We start from the raw sequence: 13,022 nt of genomic DNA, 5'->3' as shown, positions 1-13,022 counted from the left end.
GCAATTTGTAATCACAGCTACACACTAGGTCTTAAAGACAGAGCATTATATATTTAAAAAACTGCAAAAAAAATGGTCCTGTTAAATTCTGCTGCTTTTTGGCTTGAATTTCTGCAGTGTTGTACAGCAGTATGTGATTGGAACTATTATAAGGGTACAGTCAAAATTATAGAATCAGATGGGCTAGACTTTCCACTTAGATCGCTAGTGCCGGGCACTGTTCCAGCCATCATGATCGCTGGAACATCACCCATTTTTGGGATCGCGATAGCCCTGCGATGTGGATTGGGCCTCAGCGATGTGGAAGGCAAGGCTTCCCTAGCGACGGCCTTCTGCACATGCGTTTTTTTTTTGTTTGTTTTTTGCAACCTAGTTTTCCCACAATTCGGGAGGTCAGAAGTCATCCACACATGTGCAGAAGATAAAGGGGGGGGGGAGAGAGAGGAGAGAGGAAGGCAGAGAGAGAGAGAGAGGAGTAAAGATGGCTTTGACAAATGAAATAGATATACAAACAAATTTTGAATGGAAATGTCTGATTCTGACAGTATGCACGATTTGGGGGGGGGGGGGGGGAGGAAAAGGGCAAAACCCTTTCGTGATGAGGCCAATGAGGCACTGGTGCAAGAGGTCCATTCCTTGTGGGCCCCAATTAACCCGGGGTGGGCGTGGGAAACCTCCACCCCGGGCGTACCGAGAGATTTGGAGCGAGATCGCCAACGTGGTCTCATCGGCATCCCACGAGGCAAGGGGGTCCGACCAGTGCTGGAAGCGCTGGAACAGCCTGGTTGCTTCGGCAAGAGTAAGTATAGATTTTAAATTGTAATGATGCAAATTATAAATTATTATAAATCTCCAGGATAGAAATGAAGCTAGTTATTCTTACATATATTCCCCAAGATCTGGACAGGGCTATGAACCTGTGCCCTTTTTAAGTCGCTCTGGCTGCTGTCACTTAGTGACCCAGCATGGACTGGGGGAGAGCTGCCCTTGCTCACCATCTGCCCTGGGATACTTTAGCTCCTGTCATTGCCTAGTTCACCAGCTATCCTGATTTCCCACCACCCCCGGGTGCCCTTCAATGGAGATTGTAGTCGAGAGAGACATTTGTGTCAAGCATTAGTTCCTAAACACAATCTTTGTTATAACTATGCATCAATTGTGGATAAAAACCCTATTAGCATATAATGTTGGGAGACTGCTGTCTTTCCATGATAGTACCTAGTCAATTGGCTTATGCCATGCTCTTTTCGCATTTGCAGAAGTTCACGAACAATCAGTAACTTAAAGGCCCTTAAATAGCTCTCAAATTATAAACGCCTTCTTTAAGCAGCCTCTCACTTCCTCAGACGTTCAAAATGGCATCTGTAGTGCCGAATTCTGAGAGGAATGCCAGGTAAGAGCAGCTTTTCTCCAGTGATGTCCAGCGATCTTCTCGACGAGCGATCAGCTGGCGGCTGGCGATGTGCTGAAAATTGCGCTGGGTGATGTGTGGCCAATCACCTTGTCAATGTGACACGAAAGTTGGGCCGGCAATTTTTCGGCGCTGTTCCAGCCCAACTTTCCACTTTTTAAGCGAAATGGGCAATAGCCTGCCCTTTTGGACGATATATGGGCGCTAGCCCAGTGATCTCAAGTGGAAAGTCTAGCCCTATTTATAGCACGGAAAGAGGCCATTTCAGCCCATCATGTCCACGCCAGCCCAATCCCACATTGCAGCTCTTGGTCCGTAGCCCTGTAGGTTACAGCACTTCAAGTGCATATCCAAGTACTTTTTGAAAAAGTTCTACCACCCTTTCAAGCCGTGAGTCCCAGATCCCCACCACCTTCTGGGTGACAGAATGTCCCCTCAAATCCTCCCCCCAATTACTTTAAATCTATGCCCTATCTTGGCCCCTCATAATTTTATACACCTCAATAAAGGTCTCCCCTCAGCCTCCTCAGTTCCAAAGAAAACAATCTCAGCCTATCCAATCTTTCCTCAGCTAAAATTCTCTAGTCCAGGCAACATCCTTGTAAATTTCCTCTGGACCATCTCTAGTGCAATCACATCTTTCCTCTAATGTGGTGACCAGAACTGCACGCAGTACTCTAGCTGTGGCCTAACTAGTGTTTTATACAGTTCAAGCATAACCTCCCTGCTCTTGTATTCTATGCCTTGGTTAATAAAGGCAAGTATTCCATATGCCTTCTTAACCACCTAATCTACCTGGCCTGCCACCTACAGGGATCTGTGGACATGCACTCCAAGGTCCCAAAAGCTTCAGAAAACATCAAGTACTACAATTCTGATTGCATATATGGTTTTAATTCAGTATTGTGTAATTTTTATTGAACTGGCAATGATTGAGTGATTTTATTTAACAAGATACATGATTCTGATATTATGACACAATTAGCAAGAAATAATCTATAATTTGCAGGAAATACTATAGTTATTTGAAATGTTTTTTTAAACTTGATAGAATATTTAATTAAAACTTACAAATATAAAATATAATAATTTCTGACATTCCATATGTTTAGCAGGATGCTTCACTGGATAATATCACATTCCCACAGCTCTTCATTACTGAATCAATTCCCCACCTGAACAATTGGCTCAAATGAAATCCTGGTCATTTTCATAAAAGAAGCGGTGAAAGGATAGTTAGTGTGTACAGTACTAAAATGGTGGGCTGCAGATAGATTAGAGATGTGCATATACTGTTGGTAGAGTTATATATCATGGGATTCAAACATAAATATTAGATCTGCAGGACACAATGTTTGAGCAGTCCTATTCTGCTTCTCCCAGTTATGCCATTGATTATTTATATTCATGTACATAATCATCGCATGAGAAATTTATTGGCGGAGGGAGGGGTAGGAGTTGGAGTATGTGTTGAGTATTTTGCTTCATCAGCAAATGTTGCTCAGAGAGCTTCTTGAAGTTAACAATGCAACAGTGTGAGCGAGCTTAATTAACATATGGTTGAAATAACTACTACCTGCCCCCCTCCTCCCCCAACAATTCTTAAGAGTTTATTTCTGTCATCCGAGTCAAACTCAGGGACTTCAAGCAGCTTTCCTGCACCACGCTCTTTCCCTGCCTTTCCTTCAATGCCCCCCCACACCCACCACCAAAAAAAAAAATGATGGAATCAACATTCAGCAATTAACAAAAAAATGCTTCTTATTTAGTTTACTTCAAGGCCAACTGTTGATCAAGACACCCCATTATGGCTGGTTCACAAATTCAAAGCTTAATGAAACTTCTGGCATTACACATCCATTAAAATTCAGAAACTCTTAACTGTTCCCATTTTCAATATACGAATAATGGTTGAAATAACATAGATTTTGCGGTCGATGGCGAAGGGGCCGCGCTTGCTACTGACCTCGAAGAACTCTTCCCATGAAGATTTAGCGGGCTCTGTGGCCGTCGATTTCTGCTATTATGAAGTCAATTTCATTCTGGAGCCATCTATAGGGGATCTGTGGCATCATGGAACAGTGAAGTCATCAAGCAGTCTGAGCAGCCAGAGGTAAAAAAAACTCACAGACAGAAAACCAGGAAGTAAAAAGCACTGATCATCATTCACTTTTTAAATCATTTTACGGAGAGCGAAATAAAGATTGCGACATACCCATGGGATTAAGGTGGAAGCTGAAATATCAAAATATTTATTTTAAAAATCTATGGAATTTTTAATCATGAAATGAGGGAATGGCACTCTATAGACTTATAAAATTAGTTTTTCAGGGCCAGAGATTGTTCAGCATTAATGATGATTTAGTACACCATTAAAAACTCATTTAAACTTCAGTCAACAAGGCTTAACATTTTCAATGGTTTTTACAACGAGATTGTGCGTAAAAAGTTGAAGTTTGCGTTAATCATTGATTGCATCTACGAAAACTGCAACAGTGCACTCTGTCGAGGAGCATGGTATCACTGACTGCAACTTCCAGAATTCCGTGTTTACTGCGTACATGTGGACACCAGAGGTTGCTGTCAGCATTCACTGCCATTTCTGTGTAAAACTGACAGTTTCGCTATCATTACAACTGCAAATTCCGGGCCATTATTTAATTTCTCCCGTAAGTGACAAGCAGGAAACACCATGAAGAGACTTTTAACCACAAGAAATTTCACATGCTGGAATTAGTGGCCAATGTGTCAATGACGCCCATCAAAAACCAGCCGATTCTCAGTAGTTTCGCACACATCACATGAATCACCAACTAGGCTATTTGCTTTTTTCACTGGTTCAAAATGATGCACTAACACTTCATTTAATAATAAATTTCCTATGCAAGTCACAACCTCATTGATAAGGTAATTACAGTAACAGGATATTATACAGTATATTTCAACATTACAATGCCTCGATATTTATCCAACAGTCAGTTTTTGCTGCCTTCTACATCACCAGAATTCTTTAATTGCAGACGTCAATCATCATGAACAGACCTTCCTGTTGCAAACACTTCCTCTTGCTTTCAGTTAGTAATCCCAGAGACAAAATAGTTACAAGACAAATAGTGTTTTATTTTTATTATACCTTTTTCTTGGTGTACCTGTTCTGTGGGAAGCAGGTCACTAGTTTCCTTTTCAAACCACCACCACAGGGCATCATTATACTCATTATCCCAAAGCAAACAACCTCAAGATAAAAACAATTTACCTCATAACAGGATCATAATAGTGAAAGCTTAAGTGTCAGGGTTGCCAGATGGTCCAGTCAACCTATGCAATTACAGATATTTGTTATTTCTCAAATAAAAACAGAAAATTCTAGAAATATTCAGCAGGTCAGTCAGTGTCTGTGGACAGGAAAGACAAGGTAATATCTCAGGTAATCGTCAATTAAAACTATCAGGCAAGTTTTTTTTAAAAAGTTAGATAAAATAATTATAATAGTTCCTGCAAATCAGAGATTATTTCTTGATAAAGGATATTCATAATTGTGACATAATTATCAGAACTGAAATCTGTATTTCTCAGCTTGGCTACTTAGTTGGACAACTTGGAATGAGTTTTCATTACAGTGAGCGAAGGATCTCTCATCTCACAGACAGCTCAACAAAAATAGTGATAATAAAGCTTTAGGGCTTAACTATGTTAAAGGCACTAGATAAATGCAAGTTATCATTGATACTTTAGTAAACATGGTACTTCAATGCTAAAATGTAATTTTCATCCCTAATCCTCTACCCTCCTCATATCGGCCCCAAGTTTCCACATGCAGCAAAACAGGCGCCCCTCCGAGCTGGGTGCCCGTTTTTCGTGCCGAAAACGGCGCCTGAAAAAAAAACGCGCTATTCTCGAGCGCTTTGCAGCTCAATGTCTGCTTGGGGGGGCGGAGCCTACCACTCACGCCGATTTTGTAAGTAGGAGGGGGCGGGTACAATTTAAATGAGTTTTTTTCGTGCCGGCAACCCTGCGCGTGCGCGTTGGAGCGTTCATGCACACGCAGTCTAAAGTAAACATTGGCACTCGGCCATTTTAAAAAGTGCTGCAGAAAAAATGAAAATTTGTTTATTGAACCCTTGCAAAGGCTTGCATTTTAATTTTCTTGATATTTCTGTGCGAGGGAGTGCATTCTGTAATTAAAGATAGACTGTGATAAATGGGACACATGCACTTGAGACTATTCAAATTCTTTGTAGCTGTTCAATTTTTAACATTTTTTAATAAAACCACATTGCCCTTCCATGATCAGCACTGAGGCTTCTTGCAGCTTTCTCCCTCCCTCATCCTGCCGTCCGTCAGGCCCGACGGCAAACGGCTGCCTCAAACACTGAGGCTTCTTGCAGCTTTGTCCCTCCCTTCCGCCCCGCCCTGCTGTCGGTCGGTCCCGACGGCAAACAGCTGCCTGAAAGGCCTGCCTGAAGCACTTTCACACAGGTAGGAACATGGTTTATTTAATCTTTTCTTTGCTTATAAATTTTTATTCAGGTTGGATTTATTTGTATAATATTTGTATAAGTATAACTAAGGATTTGTCGAATTTAATGACTTCCCTTCCCCCCCCCCCCCTCCACCCCACCTCGTTCCTGACGCCTAATTTGTAACCTGCGCCTGCTTTTTTAATGTGTGGACAAGGTTTTTTCAAGCCTACAAAAATCTTCACTTGCTCCATTCTAAGTTAGTTTGGAGTACGTTTTCACTGTGGAAACTTTCAAATCAGGCGTCAGTGGCCGGACACGCCCCCTTTTGAAAAAAAAATTCTGTTCAAAAGTGAAACTATTCTGCCTGACTAGAACTGCAGAAAACTTAAATATGGAGAATTCCGATTTCTAAGATACTCCGTTCTCCACCAGTTGCTCCTAAAAATCAGGAGCAAATCATGTGGAAATTTGGGGTCATCGTCCTACACCATCCAAGTGGCTATTCTTCATACGAGAGTCAGGATAGTGAGTTTTTGCAAGCAATTTTACCATGCCTTGGGTGGTGGCCCATCGCAGCCAAGCAAGATCATATTCATACCAACACTTTCAAGTGGAGATCACTAAAATAGAAAATAGGAACCTTGGCCAATTTTTCCCTTCCCAAGCACAGGGCTGCTGAGACCAGTCATCAGTGTCCAACCTTCTTGGTCTGTATGGCTCAATATGCAACTGATCCACATGGAAAATGGTTGTTGGAATATTATAATTGTACATCTTGTAAAGATGGTCTCCACTCTAATTTTCTCCTTCCTCTGGGGTTACCCTCCTCCCCTGTTTCAATGGAATGGCTAGAAAGACAATCACCTCCCAAACCTCTATCCAGCAAGTAGGATATACTTCAATATATTTGTGGTTAATTTCCTCTTCTGATTATTTTCCTTCCATATACAGAAGCATGCCACCACAAATGAGACATTCTTTCTGATGCACCGGACTTTAATAACTTCTACTGTTATACTTTTAAGTATTCAAAAACTACCCTTTACCCCTATTCTTTGCTTTTTAGGTTTCTAGATATTTTTCCTTTACTAGGGCTTCCAGTATATATATATATATATATATATATATATACACACACACACACACACTACTGATATTAAGCTGACTGGTCTATAATTCCCTGGACATGTTCTATATCCCTTCTTAATTATGGGTACATTAGCTGTCGGCCAGTCCTCTGGCAGTATGCCTTTTTCTAACGAACTAATAAACGCGAATAGTGCCTCTGCTATCTCTTCTCTAGATTCTTTTAAAATGTGCAGATGCAATCCGTCCAGACCAGGGGTTTTATCCTCTGAGTTTGATTAGTTTATTTAATATTTCTCCTCTTTATTTTAAATGTGGTTATATCATTTCTAATCTCATCTTCCAATGTCATGTCAAGTGTCCCTGGTAAGTACTGAAGCAAAGTACTTATTTAATATTGCTGCCATTTCACTATTGCTGCCTGTGATTTTATCCTGTCCATCCCTTGGGATATATTCCCATCCCTTTTTATATTTTTGTGCCTGTAGAATATTTTACTATTTTGTTTCATGTTCCTTGATAATTTAATTTTATTGGTCATCTTTGCCTTCCTAATTATTTTTGACTTCTCTCCTAATCTCTTCATATTCTCCTTTGTCATGTTCTCACCTGCTATCCATGTACTCTTTCCTTACCCTCAATTTTTATCTTATGCTTTGATTCATCCATGGTGTCTCATTCGTGTTTAGCTTGTTCTTGTTTTTTAGCAGAATGTATTTTTTGTGGACTCTGTTGAACACCACTTCTAATGTTTCCCATTGCTGTTCTACATCATTGTTGTCCATTTTATTTTCCCAAGTTCTATTCTCAGCCCGTCAGAATCAGCTTTTCCCCAATCTATTAACATTTGTCATGCTCATATCCTTCTCAATTATCTTAAAGCGTATTACATTATGATCACTGCTGCCTCGAGATTTTACTTCTCTTATCTGCTCCGGTTCATTTCCCATTAATAAATCCAGTAGTGAATCCTCCCTTTATGGGATTTTGACACACTGGGTTCGAAAGGAGTTCTGTATACATTGTAGGAACTCCATCCCCTTATCCCCACCACTTCTGATCAATTAATTTTGGGGTAGTTGAAATCCTCCATGATTATTCTTCTATGCTTTTTACTCATTAATTTGTTTGCATATTTCTTCCTCCACCTCCCTCCCGTATTAGATGGTCTGTAGACTACCTGTATTAGGTATCTCTATTCACATGGATTCTATTTCTGTTTTACTGGTGGCTGCATCACTCTTTTTCTACTAATAAGTATCTCTAATAAGTACAGCTACACCATCTTCCCTTTTTCCTCCTCTATGATTTCTAAATATGTTATACCTTGCAATGTTTAATTCCCAGTCCTGATTTATCTGTAGCCATGTCTCAGTAATCCCTACTGTATCTGGTTCCTCACAATGTATTATTGCTTCCATTTCACCCATTTTATTATGGACACTGTATTCATTGCTATACAGACAGTTTAACTTATTTTTAATAGCAGTTCCTCTCACTTTTTTTTTTTAAAAACCATTTTTTTATACTTCTGTTCTATAACTATTAATTCCCTGGCCATTTATGCCTCTTAGTTTAGTCTGTCCTATTTCGCTTATATTTAGGTTTGTTTCACAACAGTAGTAGGCAAAATGCTAGAATCTATTAGGGACATGGTAACATGGCTCTTAAAAAATTGTAATATGATTAGGCAGAGTCAACATGATTTTATGAAAGGGAAATCATATTTGACAAATCGGTTAGAGTTTGTTGAAGATATAACTAGTAGGATGGATAAGGGGGAACCAGTTGATGCAGTAGATTAGGGTTTTCAAAAAGCATTCAATAAGGTGCCACACAAGAGGTTATTACACAAAATTAGGACTCATGGGATTAGGGGTAATATATTAGAATGGATTAAAGATTGGTTAATGGACAGAATACAGAGAGTAAGAATAAACAGGACCTTTTCGGGTTGGCAGGCTGTAACTAGCGGGATACCGCAAGTATCAGTGCTTGGGCCTCAGCTATTTACAATCTATATTAATGACTTAGGTGAAGGGACTGAGTGTAACGCAAATTTGCTGATGTTTGAAAGTTAGGTGGGAAAGTAAGCTGTGAGGAGGACGCAACATACTGTTTACTCACTCGAGAGCAAGAAAAAATATTGCTCGCCAACCAATCACCAACCTGCTGTCCTGTGATGTCACCGGGTTGTTTACCCCAGGATGCTACTGGAAAATCTCGTTTTTTGAAACCCGGTTTAAGTATCTTAGTTATCTTATCTCTGGTCCTTACCTTATCTTAGTCTACATTTATTTATAGGCTACTTTTTGGTATGTTTAAAGGTTCCTCCCCCTCGACACCAAATTCCTGTTCTCACCAAATTCTTAATTTCCCACTGTTGACGATCCACTTAGTTAACATTGCATTCCGTGGTTACGCTCTATGCTGTAGCTCTAGAAAATAATTTGTTGCCTTAACAGCTGCAAATTGTCTAAATTCAATTCAACTCGTGATGTCAAGATGTACAATCTCAACAAGCCAATTTGTAAAAAAAAAATTACAGTTAAGCACAAATATCTTATGGCAATCTAACTCCACAATATAACATTCACTAGAACAATGTAAACCAAAGTGCTGTACTCTGGAAGAAAATGAATGTGTAGGTAATTCACTGGTGCATGGAATCAATCCTAGGTACTGCAATCTATTGTAATACATGACCTCAGACCTTAGTGTTCTACTAAGCCAGACAAATTTATCCTGTTGATGTACACAGAAATGAAGCAGTTTGAGGCATGTTTGGTTTGTTTGGGATTCAAAAGAAGTTGTCCACGAGGGAAAATACACAACTGTTTATTTTCTTTCTTTCCCCTTCTTCAATTCCCCTATGCCTATTATCGTCTATGGTCCCCAATAATCAATTTTGCAATTCCACTTGTGCTAATATGAGGTAGCACCAATCTTAAAAAAGGGCCCACAAAATGTACAGGCACTTTTCGAACATTGTTATCGCACAGGCGCTAGTGTCAGAAGCAGAATCAGCAGACCCAATCTACTTTGCTGAATCCTGTATCACTCTCTGCCCAGAGAAACACAAACTCAGACTTCCACTTACTCGCAGACAAATGGTGGTTAAATGTCAATGTTCATGACATGAGAGGAACATCAGATCAAGCATTAAAAATTAAGTTTAAAAACTCTTAAAGTTAGCCTTGTATTGGGCTGCAGTTGTCCTGAAGCAAATGTGAATACCACAAGTTCTAACTAGACAAACGCAACCAGCAGCCTACCCAAGGGATATTTCTTGAGCACGACTGTTCAAAAGGTTTACCTGATGTGTCCTTGGCCAAGAGTGCAAAACTACCTCTTCACGGTGGTCTCACACCTCTTACCAAGTATTTTGCACCAAAATTACATTACAGTTTCCAATGAAGCAAAGCCAAAGCCACTTTCCATGAACTGCATAATATAATATAACTAACCTAAAACAGCCACATTGTCACAGCCCTGGGAGCAAGGCTCCATCCAGCTTGCCCTCTCAAATAAAAGAAAAAAGACGAAATAATTGACACCAATAAACATTTACCATTACAATGCTGTCCTTTCACTGCCATGATCAGAGCTCAAATCCAGCCAGACAGAATGGCATTGCTTGCAAAAGTCAGGTAAATAAGTTGTATTACTAACACTGATATGTCCTTCTCCCATTCCACTTCGCATTTTTGTGCCACAAAATAAGTAAGATTTCAAATTAAACTACAGAGACCACAGTTACACGCAGATTAAATATTAGTTTGGCTCATATTAAAGGCTATATTCTTGCACCAGTGGTATAGTATACACTTATTACAACTTCATTCTTCAAAAAAGTGCAATGTACTTTCTTTTTATAACCACTTTCTCAAGTTTACTTCTGCAAGAATAGAGAAATAATGAAGTTCCTCTCTGACTAGCTAGCATTGTCAACTGGAAATGTATATCACCTTATTATTTTTGATTGATTTAATAAGGTGCAATAACAGATATTATATAACAGATACACAAATGGAAAGAACAAGTTGATATTTCAGACTGGACCCTTCTGAGAAGTTCTGAAGAAGTGCCCAGCCCAAAACATGGACTTTCTTGTTCTCTCCATAGATGCTGATCAATGTGCGCTTCCAACATTTGCTGCTTGTTTGAGATTTCCAGCTTACTTAATTTCAAAGAATACAGTTTACAATATTGAGATTAAGTTTACTTGCTTGGCAGACCAGCAAGCACCTAGTCAAAAAGATACAAACAATTACATTCTTATTGTTTCATTGGCTATTTTCTGTTCAAACAGAGTACTAGTGACATAAGGGGAACAGACCTGGAGGAGTCACCCAGCTTGACAGTATGCAGAGTATGCAGGAGCTGAACATTAATCACTAACTCACATTACCAGGTTCAAGGATAAATGTATCTGCCCCATCACGCTCCGGGGTTCCTGCAAGGCAGCTATCAAGATGAACTGTTTATAAACGAAACTATTTCAAACAGAAATTCGGAAACAAAAAGAAATAAATGCAAATAATTCTTGCTAATATTTTGATGTTTTGAAAAGGGAATCCCGATTCTTTAATTATAAACAAGTAAACAACCTTTTAGGACGTATATATACTAAAATTTAAAACCAAAAACAGGTTACAAAGGATTGCAACCATTTCCTCACTCCTTAAACGAGAACTTCAACATTTATTACTCACTGCAGATTGCACAACACGGTCACTGTGCAAGGAACCAACCCCAAACATACAAAACGACATTTTTTTGTTAAAGTCACTTCTCCCGCGACATCAGCTCGCCTTTGAAAACTTAAACCATCTCCCCTCTGCCATTCGGTCCATTGAGATATTTCTAAATGCGAAGTGATCGCCGCCACAACACTGGCCGCGTATTTACTCAACACAGGACGGGACGCGAATCGACACCAAGCATCCAACACAGCCGCTCCTTGCCCATGTACCACCCGCCTGAGCCCAGCCCCGGGCCCAACCACCCCCTCCTCATCCTTACTCGAGTCCCAAGTTGTTGCCTGACCCACCTGAGAAGGTTGGAAAGCTGAGGCAGGGACACCGTTCCGCCACCGCCGCCTGCCGACAGCCGGTGCCTGCCGCTCAGGAGCTTCTCCACCACGGCCACATTGCCGGTCCTCGCCGCTTCCAGCAGCTCCTGCTCCTTGCCCATGGTACCCGTCGGGTCGCCGCAGATTCGCCGAGCCACCGTTTCGATCCCCGTCCCCTCGAGTCTGCAGTCAAGCACAGGCGCACTCGCTACTTCTCCTCTCCGCCACCCTCCCTCGCCAGAAACAGGCGCAGGCGCACTCGCTCCTTCTCCTCTCTCCGCCCCCCAAAATATACGCAGACGCACTCGCTCCTTCGCCCCCAAAACATACGCAGGCGCACTCGCTGCTTGCCCTCAGCCCAGACCACACACGCAGGCGCACAAACTCCTCAGCCCGCAGTCTCGCTCAGGCAGGGCATTCGCCTGTCCTCGTGACGCAACCGGCCAACAAGATCTGCTCCCAGGGATAAAAACAGAAAATGCTGGAAATCTCAGCAGGTCAGACAGCATCTGTGGAGAAAAAAAATCGGAGTTAATGTTTCAGGTCGATGACCCTTCGTCAGAACTGGCGAATGTTCAAAGAACATTCTTAAGGAGCACTGAAAGGGGCAGAGGGGAGACAGAACAAAAGGGAAGGTCTGTGATAGGGTGGAAGGCAGGAGAGATTAGAGAGACAAAAGGGATGATGGGCCGAATTGAAATGGTAATGGCAGAAGTTAGAAACAGGTTGGGAAGATCAAGCGCAGATTGGGTGACCACTTTGCAGAGCACCTCCGTTCAATCCGTAAGTGTGACCCTGAGTTCCAGTCGCCTGTCACTTTAATTCTCCGCTCCACTCTCACTCTGACCTCTCCGTCCTCTGTCTCCTACACTGTTCCATTGAAGCTCAACGCAAGTTTGAGGAACAGCACCTTATCTTTCGTTTAGGCACTTTACAGCCGTCTGCACTCAACATCGTGTTCAACAATTTCAGAGCATAACCTCTGCCC

The 13,022-nt window shown here is 41.1% G+C and overlaps 1 protein-coding gene across 3 annotated transcripts in view; it reads right to left on the bottom strand.

The window, feature by feature from the left end:
* Nucleotides 1-12,251, bottom strand: part of LOC139227820 (ankyrin repeat and SAM domain-containing protein 1A-like) — a 482,026-nt gene extending 469,775 nt beyond the window's left edge. For all 3 annotated transcript variants that reach the window (XM_070858888.1, XM_070858889.1, XM_070858890.1), the window contains exon 1: nt 12,014-12,251. In XM_070858888.1, coding sequence (XP_070714989.1) covers nt 12,014-12,156 — 143 coding nt within the window. In that variant the 5' untranslated portion in view covers nt 12,157-12,251. The remainder of the gene's footprint in view (nt 1-12,013) is intronic.
* Between the last annotated feature and the right edge of the window lie 771 nt (nt 12,252-13,022).

The sequence above is a fragment of the Pristiophorus japonicus genome, chromosome 17 (assembly GCF_044704955.1).
Source record: "Pristiophorus japonicus isolate sPriJap1 chromosome 17, sPriJap1.hap1, whole genome shotgun sequence".
In the NCBI taxonomy this organism is placed as follows: domain Eukaryota; kingdom Metazoa; phylum Chordata; class Chondrichthyes; family Pristiophoridae; genus Pristiophorus; species Pristiophorus japonicus.
The sequence above is the reverse complement of the archived record's forward strand: the minus strand, read 5'-3'. Positions and strand labels throughout refer to the sequence as shown.